General features: G+C 42.1%; 1 protein-coding gene across 1 annotated transcript; it reads left to right on the forward strand.

The window, feature by feature from the left end:
* Window positions 1-4,488: 4,488 nt before the first annotated feature.
* Window positions 4,489-13,922, forward strand: hapln3 (hyaluronan and proteoglycan link protein 3). The gene is made up of 5 exons (XM_049573334.1): window positions 4,489-4,728; window positions 5,573-5,716; window positions 8,363-8,761; window positions 10,547-10,849; window positions 10,940-13,922. The coding sequence occupies exons 2-5, from the start codon at window positions 5,584-5,586 to the stop codon at window positions 11,215-11,217; spliced, it is 1,113 nt and encodes a 370-aa protein (XP_049429291.1). The 5' UTR covers window positions 4,489-4,728; window positions 5,573-5,583; the 3' UTR covers window positions 11,218-13,922.
* Window positions 13,923-16,901: the final 2,979 nt, after the last annotated feature.

A 16,901-nucleotide genomic window follows, 5' to 3' on the forward strand; every position in this document is an offset into this window, starting at 1 on the left:
AAGAATGAAGGAAGGAGGAGGCGGAGGAGCACAACCGGATGGATCCTGAAGGTTAACTGGCATGTGGAGTTCATGTTAGGGCAAACCGCAACTAATGAGATGGTTGGTGGTGATCCAGATCCTGGATTCTAGGCCAGCATTGTTTTTTAGCCTTTGACTGTAACTTGAATGTAGCCAGACTGTAAGTAAGGTCACTCAAACTCAAACTGAAGTTCAAGCACCTTAAAGGGACAGTTGTGTCTGACTTATCAATGTCATTTCTGTTTGTCATTGATGCTCCTCTGTTCTGTTCCCTGGGGGTCTTTTCTGCTGCTCCCCCTGCCTTAGGCTTTCCATGTAGGTACATGGAAGGGCAGGGAGGTTTGCTCTCTCTGCCTTACGCTGGAATTCCACTGGATGCGTGTCTGTTGTGGAACGGCTGCGCTGGTTATCCGCTGTGTGCTCAGCCGTCTGTCAACACCCACTGGCTGTGTTTGCTGTGCAGAGCGGTGCAGCTGCGCCGGACAGTGGGAGTCACGAGGATCCACAAGATCTCGCAAATTCACGCATGATCGCACGATATAACAAGATGTAGTTTCTATAAATAGAACCACAAAACCAGAGGAGTAGTAGGAAGACATCTCGGTGCACCTCCATGATTAACATCTCCTCGTCCATGGTGTCAACGGGGTGAAATGTCTGAAAACCTCTGACCTGTTGACTTCAGGCCTGCCTCCACCCATTATGACGTTTTCAAGGTGTAGCGCAGGGAAATATGATCTGCCGTGAACACTGTGTATTTTATTTTGAAAATTAACTGCATGTTTTATTTGTTTCTCTGCACGACTTCCTGCCCCACATGATCTGCTCTGTGCTGAATTGCTGTGTTGTGCTCTGGTGTCCGGCAAAAATACAAGTCCTGCGTATCTGTTGCGGAGGGCTCCGGAGCGCCGCAGTTGTGACGGAGCCGGAATGCAGCACAGCCGCAGCCAGTGGAAACACACACATTGACTAGAATTGAAACATATCAGCTCTGCTGCCGTTCCGGAGTGCAGATGCAACCCACACGCTTCTGGTAGAACTTGGGGGTTAGGCTTTCCATGTCGGCACATGGAAGGGCAGGGAGGTTTGCTCTCTCCGCCTCAGGCTTTCCACATAGGCGCATGTAAGAGGCTTTCTGCATAGGCCAAGGAAAGGCAGAGAGGCCCCAGAACAGAGCCATACTGCCAAATATAATACTACAAATGGGAATATAGTGTTCTTTGACCAAAGTGTTCCTGACTGAACAATACTTTCTACACCACTGAGCTATTGTTTGCATGTAGCTCAATGTGTCGCACAGCTTGAATGAGCTGTTGTATTGTGACACTCGGGTATTTGGTCTAATGTATCTTCATGTTTCTAAGAAGGGTGGAAAGCAGAAATATGTGAATGTGGTAAATAAACAAATTGTATTCTTGATTAGCGACCACAGCAGTAATTTAAAATGAAACTCTCAACATCCTGGTTGTCTTCCAGACGCTTTAGGCCATCTTTTAACTCAACATCCTCAAACCTTCCATCCCACCCTCCCTCTGCTGAAATAGTGGTGGTGTTGGGTTTTTGTTATGTCGGCTGGGTGTCAGTCAAGTCACTAGAAAAACAAATGTGGCTGCAGAGGGCTGACCACAGAGAAAAAACATTGCGTGCAGGACTTGGAAAGGCTCAAGACTTTTTAGTCTGGGGGCTGCTGAGTGTTGCGGCTCTTCTGGGGGTGGCAGACAATAATATCTAGTACAGTGTCAGGATCCACTGTGTGCTCGTGTCAGGAGGGCAGCTTCCATCTGCACCGTGATAACCAGCCCTTCACTCAGATATTTGGGCGGCGCAGCGGTGGCACATTCTCTCAGGCCCCAGCGGAGATCTGGAATTGCTCTTGTTTTCCATCATGGCTGCTATTATTTCAGCTAATGACTGAAATACGAGTTCATGTGGCAATATTTGCTGTGTTACTTGAGGCCATGGCAAAACAGGGGGCATGGAATATGCTCTGTCAGCCCCCAAATACCAGGAATACAGAAACTGGCAGTGCTGTGTAAAAGAACAATTTTTATATCTAACTCTCGACTTTGTTTTGCAGGATAAGCTGCCACAAAGCTCAGTTACTTGTTGTAATAAACAAAATGTGCTGCTTGGCCTGGTTTCTCCATCACATGCATGACACTTTACATTTTAAAGATTCATCTTAAGTTTCTATCCAGAGTTTAAAATGACATAAACAAGTGGAAAAAAACCTGATATACCTCATTTATATTTCAAAACCTGCAGAGTCAGAGTCAGGTCATTCTGGGTGGTGTCATCCAGAGAAAAGGCAGTAAAACACACCTGGTCCGTTAACTGGTAATGAGAGTTTTCCTCGGCTGTTAAATGGACTTAAACCTGGTGACATTAGAACTGTAATATCTACATGTGTAAGCTTTATATTTGCATTTTAGATTAACAAGCTGTATTTTTGTATCTTGTTGTTGCACACTCATAAATGGTTTAAAAATGGTTGCAAGTGAGTACATTAACGTTGGGTTTGACCACATTTTTTGTGGGATGAGACGAGGTCATTAAAGGGGTCAACCCTTTGACCTGACCCCCATTCATTCTAAACGATGACGCTAATAGAATCCAGATGGTGTCTGTGTGCAAGATGTGTTGGTGTACTGCATCTGTACAGGTATTTGTTTTAGTATCACTGTTATATTAACACAAAGGTTAGTAAGTAAAAGTATTGAAAGTTAATAATACAGACTATACTGTTATATATTATATAATTAAACAAGTATCAATTTTTTTATTCTATAAATTTTTAACATTACGAAAACAAAAACCACAAACTTTAGGTAGCCTACCAAGAACAATACAATCAATGCTCTTTCAGACCACAAGATATGCTCCAAAAAAAATAAACAATGGCTGAGGTGAGATGAACAGACCGAAAACATGTTAAACAAAACAAATATTGGCAAAGTCTTCATTTGGGGACATAATTCACAGTTGAAGAAAAGGTAATAAATCACAATTTATCACAATACATTTTATCGCAATACTCTCTGCATATTGCAGCATATTTAAAATCACAAAAATATTGTATCGTGACTTAAGTATGGTGATAATATCATATCATGGATCCTATCATCATGAATGGATTCAAAGTGTAACCTTCATACTGCTTGTTTTGTCCAACAAATAGTCCAAACCTCAAAATTGTTTTAAAAAATTACAATTATTACAATAACAAAAGGCAAAAGCAACAAATCCTAATTTTTCTGAATTTTTCAAACTTAAACAATCAAAAGTAGTTGTCAATTAATTTTCTGTCATCTGACTTCTTGATTAATCGATAAGGGGAGACCGGTGGCAATTGTAAAAAAATTTTGTTTTGATGTCATCAATTAAAAACCTCTTGAGTTATTTGGATACAATTTTTATGTAGGCAACATGTATCACAATATTAATTGAAACACTAGAATTCAAATGTTCCAATTGCTCATTCCTCCTGCAGGCGCACATTAATAACCCTCCAGGACTGTAACTTGCTCATGTTTAACTCAACCAATGTGTCATGTGACCGCAGTTGGTTCAGATCGAGGTCGGAACACGTTATCACCACAAACGAACTGCACCAGAGTTCAGTTGTAACTACTCTCTATATACAGACTCCACATTCAGTGAATGTGGAGTCCGTAGGCAAACCCCGGAGATCTTGCCTCCGGAAGAAGAGTGGAAGAGCCGTGGTTTCCAGTTGTAGGCTGTTTGTAGTCCGCGTGATATTGACCAATCATGTTTGAGCCGGCTGTAGGTGTTGCCAGGTTAAACGGTCTGTGCGGTGAACTAACGAGGCGGAATATAATTGGCGTCACTGCAAACTCTGAATCCATCGCAATGGTTCAGCATATTTACTTATATATAAACGAAAGTCGGAAACGGAAATTTGCCTCCTCCGTCCAAATCAAACCGGAATGCCAAAAAATCGGGGGTCTGCCCCCAGAGGCTGTATCACCGTCTGCCGGAAGTCAGACGCCAAATACAGCCGATGGGTTCCGAGAATGAGTTGTAACCAGACCGAGACCACCTCTTCAAGAAGGTCTTGGTCCAGTTGTTTGGGTGCACACCTGAGTACGATTGCTGTGTTCACACCTGCCCAAAGGAACTGCACTTAGGGGGCAAACAAACTTGTTTGACTGAACTGAACCAAACAGGACAGGTGTGAAAGCTCTCTAATAATAGTAACGGTAGTAGTGCAGCAGCACAACCAAGAGAACTGCAACACACACAGCACACCTAACCTTCAATTAAATACCAAGGACCACAATAAACTTCCAAGAATACAGATTGTTGGCAGGCAGAGAGGTATCATCATCATAATGAGTTTCATGGTTCTGTCTCTTTTCTGATTGGTGCAACTTGAGATGTTACAACCACCCCTGGTCTCCCCTAATGGTTTCAGCTGTCGTCTACTGAAGACTCAAGTAAAGTACAAGTGTCCATACAGATATGTAGCCCCCACTTATTTACATTCTATATTGGTATTATCTGCTGTATGGGGCTCGTGGAAAGTGTGCTCGTGTGTGATGAGGTCACCGTTCACTTCAAAGGGGATGCCTCGTCCGGTGACGTCAGGCGCGCGCTCCTCTTGAGTGTGGGTAGGGTGAGCAGACACGCAGCAGAGGATGAGGAGGAGAAGAGCTGAAGACACGCTGGGCGGACAACTGCTTATCTGTGAGTGACTTTTTACGACCTCAGACTTTTAGTTTCCCACAGAGAGACGCTCACACGGCGGATGTGAACCCGTGGCTGTCCGCTTACTTTATATTTCCAGCTGGCTGTGCAATATTAGAGCGATGGTGTGATTACTACTGTAAAATACTGCTCTTACACTTTATAAACCTCGTTTAAAAATACTACATAGCCTATATAAATATACACGTTAACTGTTTTAATCCTAGTTTTATTGAAATTATTTGGGGTTGAATACTGCTAGGAGGACAGAGAATGGGAGGAAACTGCGAGGAGAGGATATAAAGATATTAAATGAACATTTGCGACGTTTGTTAGTGACTGAAAAGTTTTTTCTGTCTCTACAAGGCACATGATCGATTCACTGTTGCCCCTATTGTATCATTAAGTCATTACAGTGCATTTATTTTTTAAAACGTTTTCTCAGATTTAGGTTGTGAGAAGATATTTTGTATACAACATGAAGGAATGTGAACTATGAACATGCTAAAACAACAACAACAACAACAACAACAAATGTCCTAAAATAGAAGCTGAGTTTTTCCACATTTTTGAGTATAAAACAGCATAAAAACTTTTTTTTAAATTCTGTAATTTCATTATAATCCCTTCGTCTTGTCTCATTTTGACCACACTGAGGTTATTTTACTTTTTAGAGGGTAATCTATTGATTTTAATACTTTCTTATCAGTGCTACAAATAATTTTGAGCTTTATTTTAATTGTTTTATCCAAACAATCACCAATCTGTGATCTCACAGCGTCCTCCTGGTATATATATATATATGTCAGCTGAACAGTATTTATTCTGATTGTTGGCACAACAGAAGACAACATAATGCTCAGTCTGCTGCGCCCCCTGCTGGCCGCCTGCCTGTACCTGCTGCTGCCCGGCGGACAGGGCCTGACCCCCGGATACAACAATGGCTTTTACTACCAGGACATCAGCAACGGAAACGGAAACGGAGAGAGTAGGTCCTCTGTTTGTCCCTTTTGTCGCTTTGTGTGAGTGTGTGTGTGTCTGCTGCATGTTTGAGCAGTAAGTTAACCCAACAGTCTAGGCTGCACCTACTCAAGTTTATTTCTGAAGTACTTCACTTGGGTATTTATAAATAGTATTGCACATTTTACTCCACTACATCTCTTTGAGAAGTTTATAATAAGATCTAGATTAACATTTATCTGAATAAGATTTATTACCAAGTAGGTTTTTCCCTTAGAAGGTATTTGCTTTAAGAGGAATTGAGAATAAGTCTGTAAGTGCTGTAACACTTGAGAAAAAAAATATAGAATTGAGAAGTACAATTTCAAAATACCACAAAGATACTTAAAAAAGTACTACAATATAACAAATATGTACATTGTAGCTGTTATAGAGAAAGAGAGCTGTACAGTTTGATGCAGGATGTGCAAAAATATCTCAAAATAAATTAGTTGTTATGTATCGTCATATCATTCGTATCTTTACATATATTTCTAATATTGGCCTTTCTGTGTAACAATTACAAGTATATTTTGATGATAATACTAATGTAGTTTTTCTTAAGTTTTTCTTAAGTCTTTTCAGTGCATGCAACAGAGTATTTTTACACTCTAGTGTTATTACTTTCACTGACGTCGAAGTTTTAAATACTTATTCCACATCTGTGTGTGAGACACAACTACATGCTTCATCTGTGTACATCAAAACAACTGGGCGTGTTGGGAGAAGACAACCATGCAGCCGAGCCAGACCGGGTTATAAAAACAAACTCTGCTAGTGACTGATGGTGTGTGTTGCAGTAGACATGTGTGAGAGTGCATTAAAGGAAGTGAACATGTCCATGTTGCCCTAGACATTAAATATTAGTGTCTAAACAATATGTAGCATAAAGTATTTCGTTCGCCAGCTGTTCTCTTGGTCCACTGTTTAGTTTCCTCACTGACAATAATTTGGTTCTCTGCACCCAGCTGTAGCAGTGTCAGTGAGAAATATACAGCACATGTCGATAGGAAATAATGGGATAAATATTTCACATTTGGAGCTACTGTGCTCTTTAACTGAGCAGATCTTTCCTAGGACTGTTTATGTGACAGTGTGGGTGTGGATAATAACATTTCTGATGACTCAGTTTCCATTTTGACTGGCCAGTAAACCATCCTAGTGAGTCGATATTAATTTACACCTGATATTGCCCGGTTGAAATGTTCACTGTGAGGTCTGGAGAGCTGTATATCTTTGCTGGGTTTTGGACGAAAAAGTGACAAAGTTAATCAGATTTAATTCACTTCTGAATCACAGTTTTTGAGTGTGCTGTTAATGGACAATATTGTCCCTCAATTCAGTGCAAAGCTGAAAAATGCTACACTGATTGTTGCAGTGCTGAGTGAGACAGCTCCAGGGACACTGTGAAAAGCAAATAATAAAATATTTATGTTGATCAACAACAGATGTTTGCCTTGTGCACAGCAGCAACAGAGTACCTGCAGGTGCTGACAACAGACAACATCACTGCACTTCTTTATAGACTGACAAGTGCAACGGTGCAAACAATGTGTTTCATCACAGGCTTCAGCAGAGTCACTCTGAACAGAATATTAAATATTTTGAAAGGCACTTTGCCGTCCTCACTGAAGTTTAATCGGCAGTGGCATTCAAAAGTTACTGATGTTCATTAGGCTTTTCGCACTGCATTCTCTTAGCCCCAGGCTAACTTTGCCTATTTCACATACACATTAGGACACTGCAATACAGTACACACTGCACTTCTACTAACCTGGGTTAGATGTCAGTTTGAACACACATCTGTTGTTTACTTTGCCCTGTTTCACACCGGCAACTTTTAGCCTCGGGTTAAGTCCATTTTCAAGGGATAACCTTGCAAATTATGGGCTAACAGAGTCATCATTAATACTGTTAGTTATAACTATGCTTTCCCTGCTATTAAAATTTAAAACATTAGGAAGATAAGATCAGATATAACAAAACATGATCAGATACGAGACGAGATCAGACGATACGATAAGACACGACACCACACCACAACACACCACACGACGCGATTAGATCAGATCACACCAGATACGATACGCTACGATACGATACGTTACGTTGCATTACGTTAAGGTACGATACGATACGACACGACATGACACAACGCGTTGCGTTGCGATACGATACGGTACAATGTGGCGCAATCAGATAATATAAAGTAAGGTAAGACATGACAAGACACAACACCTCAGGACAGGACAAGATAAGATACGACAAGATAAGATAAGATAAGATAAGATAAGATACGACAAGATAAGACACAACATTATTTATTCTGGGGGAAATTGTTGTGCAAGAGTTGCAGCACAAGGCAGAAAAAGTGCTGATATAAAGTATGAATAAAAGTGCAAGAATGAAAATACCAATAAATGGATATCAATCCATACAATTATAATATAAGACACCTCATGCAAGCAGCCTCCTCCATTACCTGACCAGTTCAGTACTACATTTCCACACATAAGTGATTAAAGGCACTGAGAGATTTATCTTAAATAATGGCCTTAATGTCAAATACAGAGAACAAAGTAAAGATTCACCTGCTCAAAATGTTGTATTTCTGATGCTTTGTGTCTTTTTCTAGTCTATTTCAATGGGGTTCGCCTCCACGTGGAGTCCCCGGAGCACTCAGTGTCGGCCGCCAGGGGGAGCAGTGTCACCCTCCCCTGTCACTACCACTACGAGCCTGAGCTGACCACACCACGCAGGACCCGTGTCAAGTGGTCCTGGCTGCCTGCCAACACCATCAATGCACCTGTTTCACCCGAAGCCTTGGCCAGGGAAACTGAGGTTATGGTTGCCATGGGCAACCGTCACCGCAGCTATGGCAGCTTCCGGGGCCGCGTGCGCCTGCGACGCTCAGCACCAGGGGACATGTCTCTGGTGATCAATGAGCTGCAACTCAACGACACAGGCAGATACCGATGTGAGGTGATTGATGGACTGGAGGACGAGAGTGTGACGGTGGAGCTGGAGCTGCGGGGTGAGGAGCGTGTGTGTGTGTGTGTGTGTGTGTGTGTGTGTGTGTGTGTGTGTGAAGGGTGAAGCATATTGATGAGGGTGAAATGTTATGATGTGTGAGGAATCTGGGACACTGAACTCATGAGTCACTTTCTGTGCAGTGAAATTTAAAATTACTGTCATTTCAAATCCTTTTGAGGATATGAGTGAGATGTCAGCAGTCCTGTGATGGTGCTATAAAATATTTTTTGACTCCCATCTTGAACTTTCATGTTGACATACAGTGCAGCAGGTTGGTTCAAAATGGCACCTGATGAAGCAGCTTTCTCCTGGAGCGTAAACAGTATAAAGTTGATCTGCACATGACTGGATTAATTCACTGGAAGGCCCAAGAGTAAAAAATAATCTGAGCCCCATGGATGTGTAATGACAACTTGATACAGCAACAGATTCTCCTAGGATGAAGCATTTTCATTTCAAGACTCATTTGTAAAACTGTTGACAGAATACCCCCAAAGGCAAACAAACAAGATCGGTTATTAGGCCCACTTTTTGTAATGTGAATTTTTAAACTTTGAAGGTTTTATGTTTGTAAAACTGAAAATCTAGCCTAAAAGCTATTTTTATAAGTGCAATGTCATTTTAATGTAAAGTGCCTGGTGGGGCTTGAGAGAAAGAAACACCAACGTTGGAACCCAGAGGCTTATCGTCTTCGGATCAATAACAACGGTAACCAGCAATATTTGGGGGTTCTATTTTGGCTAATCTCTGTAAGCAGATATCTGCATATGAACGCAGATAAATACAATAAAATAAAAAATCATCAAATGCGTGGACGCGAGTGGAGACGTAATGACTGAACCTATCACCTTCAGTCAATGCGGCCCCCCCTCCTCAGTAAGTACTCTAATTTTGTGTAGCTTAGTTCCTCAGTTACTACTCGTTAGTTCCTCATTAGTTTCTCATTTATCTCTCATTAGTTACTCAGTAACTACTCTAATTTTGGGTACCTTAGTTCCTCACTAACTACTCTAATTCTGGGTACCTTAGTTACTCAGTAACTACTCTAATTTTGTGTAGCTTAGTTCCTCAGTTACTACTCGTTAGTTCCTCATTAGTTTCTCATTTATCTCTCATTAGTTACTCAGTAACTACTCTAATTTTGGGTACCTTAGTTCCTCACTAACTACTCTAATTTTGTGTAGCTTAGTTCCTCAGTAACTACTCTAATTTTGTGTACCTTATTGTAAAGTGTTACCATTTTTCCTTATACACCAGTAGTTTCTGCAGTCATACATCACTGCGCAGGTACAATTATTCACCATACAGTGTTGGAGAGTTCCGTTGTAATTACAGAAGGGTGCTGTAGCTGTACCGTAGCCTCCAACCAATAGAGTCCAACTGACGGATACTTTCTGAGGGGGACAGCTTACCCACATGCCGTGTCAGCATTTTCTGAGGTGCTGACAGAGATATAAGAATGAAGCCCTGGACATCCTAAGGTTTGGAGGAACTATTCCTCTGTAAGACACTTGACATTGCGGCCCTACCATTCCTTACCCGTCTCCTGGCTGCTGCCAAACCTCTCTGTCCACAGAACTACCAGCAATAGCTGCCAATAGAGCTAGCAGACCAAAAGCTTCTTTTGTACAACAGCACATTATCCTGAAAAACAAACGCCCATGTCTCTGAAATATGCCAGACCCTTCTGTAATGGGGCAGTCGCTCTAACCATCAGTTGGCCTGCAAATGCTATGTATGACCATAAAATCCGAACTATCACAATACACTTCTCCTCCTGTTACAGGTGTGGTGTTCCCCTATTTCTCTAAAAAAGGACGCTACCATTTGAACTTCTTCTGGGCCCAACAAGCGTGCCAGGATCAGGAGGCCACTCTGGCTACATTTGAGCAGCTCTTCACAGCGTGGGAGGAGGGGTTGGACTGGTGCAACGCTGGCTGGTTGGCTGATGGCACAGTACAGTATCCAATCACAGCCCCACGTGAAGGCTGTGGGGGCCTGGACTTAGCTCCTGGTCTGCGCAGCTATGGACAACAACATCGCCTCTTCAGCCGCTATGATGCTTTCTGCTTCTCCGCTTCTATCAAGGGTTAGTATGTGTGTGTGTGTGTGTGTGTGTGTGTGTGAATGTCTAAATATACATGACAGTCTCATCACTTATAATTCTCTCCTGCATTAGGGACTGTGTACTTCTTAAAGCACAAGACCAAGCTCAACTTCATAGAAGCGGTCCAGGCTTGTGCCAGTGATGGAACTCGAATTGCCAAAGTGGGACAGATGTACGCTGCCTGGAGGCTGATGGGATTGGACCGCTGTGATGCCGGCTGGTTGGCTGATGGGAGTGTCCGTTATCCTATCACAAAGGCCCGGGCTAACTGCGGCCCACCAGAACCAGGGGTGCGTAGTTTTGGCTTCCCCCCACAGTACCTGAAATTTGGCGTCTACTGTTATCGGTAGACGCTTCGGCTCAACACAAGACACAAACCATTCTGACAGCGCACTGGTTCAAAGCTCTGCTTGAGAGGTTAGCATTAGCTGTAGCCTGGAAGCAAATTAGCAGTTAGCCAGTTTGTTCATTTCTGAGCTATTTTGAGGCAATTTGGGTTAACCGCTCTCCACCTCCTTAAGACTCTAACTGATCAGTATTGAACCTAACATCCAGTCAGCAGCCGTTAAAGTATGTATATCCATCAGGTGATGCCACTTAAACAAAATGTCTACACTGTATGGCCAGAAGTATGTGGACACGCAAACATCACATCTACGCCTCATTCCGAAACCATGGACATTAATATGCTGCTATAATAGTCTCTTCTGGAAAGGCTTGCTAGAAGATTTCAGAAACCATTGGCAGGCTCTCATTCAGCATTAGTGAGGTCAGCAACAGATGTTGGGTGATAAGGCCTGGCTTACTTCAGCTTTGCAAGTTTATCAGAAAGATGTTGAGTGGGGTTGAGGTCAGAGCTTTGTGCAGGCTAGTCAAATTCTTCCATGACAAACTGTGAATCTGTAGATGTCATGGCATACAGTACTTTTCCCAAAAAGTTGAAAGCAAGGCATTGTCAGAAACAGATAGCTTTTGCTGCAGCATTCAGGTCACCCTTAAAGGTTAAGTTTGCTATTTTTGAACCTTGACCTTATTTATCCTTGTTTCTGTGTCTGATTGACTAATGGGAATAACAATTTATCAAACTGGTCCAGTATTGAGCGACAAGGTTACAGATGGCAGCAGCGAAACAGGCTGCATTGTAATCACTCCTGGCAATTGAGCACAGTCAACTTGCATTCACTGAAAGTGCTTGTTTTTGCCACTGACAGGCTCATGATCCCCAACAGAAATAGACCTTTTTGTGAGAGAGTAAGATCCTTTTTGTTCAGCCAGAAGAAAGAAACAGAAACAAAATCACCATTGCCACACTCATCAGACTCACACTCCGCATAAAGACAACAAAGACAATTAGACTCACAAAAGCCTTTCTTGTTTATCTTTCCGCTGTTCTTACAATCACCAACTCTGGTTTGGTTGAAATAAACCCTTAATTCCAACCCAGTCTCACTCCGAAGTGGTCAAAATCCGGTGCTTGGACAATGACGTGGCATCATACTGACGAAAAAAGCCATCCTTGAACGTCGGAATAATACACAGCCAGTCACCATAATAGCCAGGGGTAAACCCAAGGGGACAAGAACAAAAGTCAAGGTGGTGAAAGTCCAAGTAAGGAGGGTGGGATTGCTGGTGGATGGGTCCAACACATACTGACTTTCACCCGGGAGAATGGTGTTTTTGTCCCATAAGATTATAAAGCCAAACCCTGTTCTTTTTTTGCTAACTCCAACCATGTGTAGTAGTTGTTAGAGGAACAAAAGGTCAATTCGCATTTTTGTACTGACGCAGTGCGTTTATTTTGAAAGAGACTGTATGTAAACTGCAAATTTCCTGTTAAAACAGAGGTGTATTTTGAAAGAAGACAATGCATGTAACAGGCATAACTTGAGACGGTGTCCCAGAACGTTAATATCCAACGCACCCAGGGTACCTTTCATGTCATATCTGGACGTGGAAAGTCCATGACCAAATGTGACGAGGTCAGAAAAAGGATCTTACTCTTTAACAAAAAGGTCTGTATGTGTACGTATTCAGCCACTTACAAGAACAATCTGAACCTGTCAGTAGCAAAAACAAACACTTGAAGTGGACGTGCACTGATGGTGTGAACATGCCCCTAATGATTACATTGCAGCCTGTTTCACTGGTGCTGGCTGCAGTGGTCTCGCTCAATACTGACCAATTTCAAAAACTACTGTTCTCAACAGTCACTTAGACACAGAAACATGGGAAAATAGGGTTCAGGTTGGAAAATACTCAAGTTACCCTTTCATTGAACCTAGGGGGCCTAAGCTTGATCATGATAAATAACCTCAGATCATGACTATATGGTCAGGGGTGTCCACATATTATTGGCCATGTAGTGTTTAATGTCCAAAAATGCAGTTATGTCTGCTGCAAGTTTTTCTCACAGATGATTTTAAACTCAGGGAAGGTGTTCCGACTCAGAAAAAACATTTCACATTCAAATTAAATTACCGCTCTCAAACCGTACCACAATCATTAATCTCGCCTGTATTTATTCAACAAAACATTTACATTTTGGTTTTCAGCAATGCCCTCCAGAGCATTTAAACATTCAATCTTGGGAGCCTCATACTACAACCACAAACTTTTGGGGTTAAGTGCCTTGCTAAAGGGCACCTTGATGGTTGAGGGAGTGGAGAGTGTTTCTCATTATTTTCCTGTCAGATCTTTCCAGCTGGTCCATGATTGTACACTCACTAACTAGGCTATAGGTTACTATCTCTGTTTGTGTAACACTGTGAAATATAATGGAGTCTTTCTTTGTCTCCTTAAATGTCTGTGTATATTGTTTTATGAAACATAATGCATCTCTTTTTCATTTTTTCTGGGTGATTAAGAGTAGTACTCTTTGATGGAGAAAGTAGAAGTTATGAATGAGGATCTGTGTATTGTTTTAATATTTGAACTGCCTTGTTTACATCTGTTGTTGAAGCAAAAAACAGTGTTTCGTTTCATGTATCTTGTTTTTCATTATATATGTCTGCGCATTTGTACCTTTTTCTACAAACTAATAAAAACACTACTGTAAAGATTTTTTTTATATGAGATACATTTGTTAGAAGAAATTAGGTGATTAAGGAAAACTAAATTTAAACATTCCTGTAAATCATGCAGTTAGAAAACTGACTCTGCTATGTCGAGCACAAACTATTTTGATAGATTAGGGCAGGTGTCAGCAACCTTAACTATCAAAAGAGCCATTTTTGACCAAAAGACCAGAGCCGTTAAACATATTGGAGCCTTATGATAACACTGCCATAAGCCATAACCCATCCAGGTTGGGAGGCAGTTACTGCCTTAAGTGAGGGAGTTCAAGTATCTAAGGGTCTTGTTCGTGAGTGAGGGTAGAATGGGAATGAATGAGGTCAACAATAAATGAGGTCGCGGATACAAGCAGACAAAATTAGTTTCCTCATAAGGGTGGCTGAGCTCAGCCTTAGAGATAGGGTAAGGACCTCGGACATGGGGAGGGAGCTCGGAGTAGACCCGCTGCTCCATCGCGTGGAAAGGGGTTAGTTGAGGTGGTTCGGGCATCTGATCAGGATGCCTCTGGTTAGAGGTGTTACAGGCACGTCCCACTGGTAGGAGGCCCCAGGGCAGACCCAGAACACGCTGGAAGGACTGCATATCTCATCTAGCATGGGAACGCCTTTGGGTCCTCCAGGAGGAGCTGGAAGGTTTTGCTGGGGAGAGGGATGTCTGGGGAGACTTTTACTTTTATGGATTTGGAATCCATTGCTAGTCTAACTAGGGAGGCTCAAGACTAGACTGAGGTTTGGCAAAATTTAGAGAAAAAGATGCCAAGCCATAGACATATGAAGCACATTTTAGTTGACGAAATCTTAATCTTTGAACAGAAAATCCTGCACACCGCTCTCGCTTAGCCTCACAATTTATTAGTAACACTAACATTTCCGTCCTCCTGGACCTTCGCCAGCAGTGTTCAACACTCTTGAGTTGAACAGTTGAAAGAGTTGAACACTCTTGATGAAGGTCCAAGAAGGCTGAAGTGATGTTTTCCAACACACACCTGTATCTGAGACAGTTGGATGTGCGAATACCTTTCTTCAAACTAGCTGACGAAAATTTTAAAACTAGTTTTTCTTTCAGTGCATAGGCTACACATTTTTACAACTGGAGAATGTAAGAATTAAAAACAAATATTCATTTTCATTTAACTTTTTTGAGAGAGAGCCACCGGAGACGAGCTAAAGAGCTACATATGGCTCTGGAGCTACAGGTTGCCTACTTCTGGATTAGATAAGAGGGTCAGCAGTGATGTCACACAGGCCTCATTAGCCACTGATGAGACACACCTGGATACACCATGAGAGCAGGAGGAGATGTTAAGTTGAAGCCTAACATGTGGAGATGATCCTGCAAAGGTGATTTTTTTGGCTGTTGTTTTGGACGGTGTAACAATTTGGACAGAGAGGAGAAATTACCAAATGTGGCCTGCTAGCCAAACAACTACTATCACCACCAGCCTCTGGGACAGAGTCCAGTCCTGCAGCTTCAGTTGAGTCCAACCTGTCCTTTTAGCTGAAATCAGGGAACATATATTTCAAATCTAAAGATTAAAACTTCAAAGATGTGCTAGTGTTCCTGTGAGGCTGCTAGCCTGCAACACAGCAGAACTTAACTTGATTAGTGGCCATTTTAAGACATTTTAAACTAGTCTAGCTCAAGTTTCATCACTCTAAACAACTCTGTTTGAGCTTTATTAGCATGTCAGCAAAGCAGTTAGCGCAACATTTAACATGATATTTAACATGCTAACATGCTAACTTTAAGATATTATGCTAGGTGTTAGCATTAATTATTAAAGGGGACCCATTAATGTCATTTTCAGGCTGTAAGAGCCAAATATGTCCTTTCACTAACCTGGCAGTCGATGTATTTAGCATGTGTGTACACTCGGTGGCGCTGTGTTGGTGTTTTAGGCTGACTGGAATGGCAATAATGTCTACTGTTGCTGTTGTTACTGTTATCTGATTTTGCTGCCCTGCTCTCACCCACTAAAATGATATCCAGTTTGCCGTCTACCATCATCCTGATTCCATGTGAATAAAGCATGCGGGGCCTACACATGCCGTGTCTTTAACCGCCTGGAGAACACAAGGTCAGGAGCTGGGTGCTACTCTTGTGCCTTTTCTGTGCCAGCTTCTGTGCCGAGTGTACCTGAAATCCTGAGTGCAGAGCTGATCTTCTTTCAGACGCTGTTTATGTGTAGGCCTACTTTCCGATGGACAGATGTAAAGCTCTGGCAGCCTTGCACTAAAATTATCAGCTTTTTTTTCCATTTTTATCACAGACTGATATTTGCGAAAGAAGGGAAAGATACCTGTTGGCTGTATTTGGTTGTTCCTTGTCACATGACGTGGTGTGCACTGCTGCGTTCCAAAAGTTGAACTCCGTCTTTCTCAGGGTGCAGCCGTCACACCCTGAAAAACAAGCACTTGGGAAGGTGTGCGTGTCTTGACGGCGTTGAGCGTGCCTGCCATGCATCTCCATGAAAAACGATGCATTTGAGAGCACAAAAAATGCGACATGTTTATGGCCCCTTAGCCTTCCTCCTGAAAAAGTCCAACATGTGCTCAATGCACTCTCGGTGTCTCTGCACCGTTATTGCAGCTGGGGAATAACTCTAATGGAGAATAGTGACACTCTCAACTGTGAAACATCACCAATAAAAGCTTCACAGCCGGATATGTTCCAGCAGGAATAAAATGTGAAATGGAGGAGAAATTAACAACATCAGCAACGAGGATTCCATGTTTTCCTAATGTTAGCCTGTAGCTACATGTAGCTGTGATCTTAATGTGAAACTTGTAGTTGCCTGGAGCAGATGACGATATAAAGAAATCAATCACGAGCTGACGTTAGCTTGTCTTCTGTTGCAAACAGAATATTCTGAACGACCTGAGGTTTTTGCTCGCAGGGATTACTTTTACATATGTTTACCTCATTTTTTAAATTTTGCCCACATTTAATATGAACATCTGAC

Source organism: Epinephelus fuscoguttatus, linkage group LG4 (genome assembly GCF_011397635.1).
Source record: "Epinephelus fuscoguttatus linkage group LG4, E.fuscoguttatus.final_Chr_v1".
Classification (NCBI taxonomy): domain Eukaryota; kingdom Metazoa; phylum Chordata; class Actinopteri; order Perciformes; family Serranidae; genus Epinephelus; species Epinephelus fuscoguttatus.

What these genes read in the sequence shown, in the direction of transcription:
- hapln3 (XM_049573334.1), top strand. Translation starts at nt 5,584, where the DNA reads ATGCTCAGTCTGCTGCGCCCCCTGCTGGCCGCCTGCCTGTACCTGCTG. An exon ending in CGGAAACGGAAACGGAGAGA is followed by an intron (nt 5,717 to 8,362) that starts GTAGGTCCTCTG and finishes GTCTTTTTCTAG; the next exon opens with TCTATTTCAATGGGGTTCGC. An exon ending in CTTCTCCGCTTCTATCAAGG is followed by an intron (nt 10,850 to 10,939) that starts GTTAGTATGTGT and finishes CTCCTGCATTAG; the next exon opens with GGACTGTGTACTTCTTAAAG.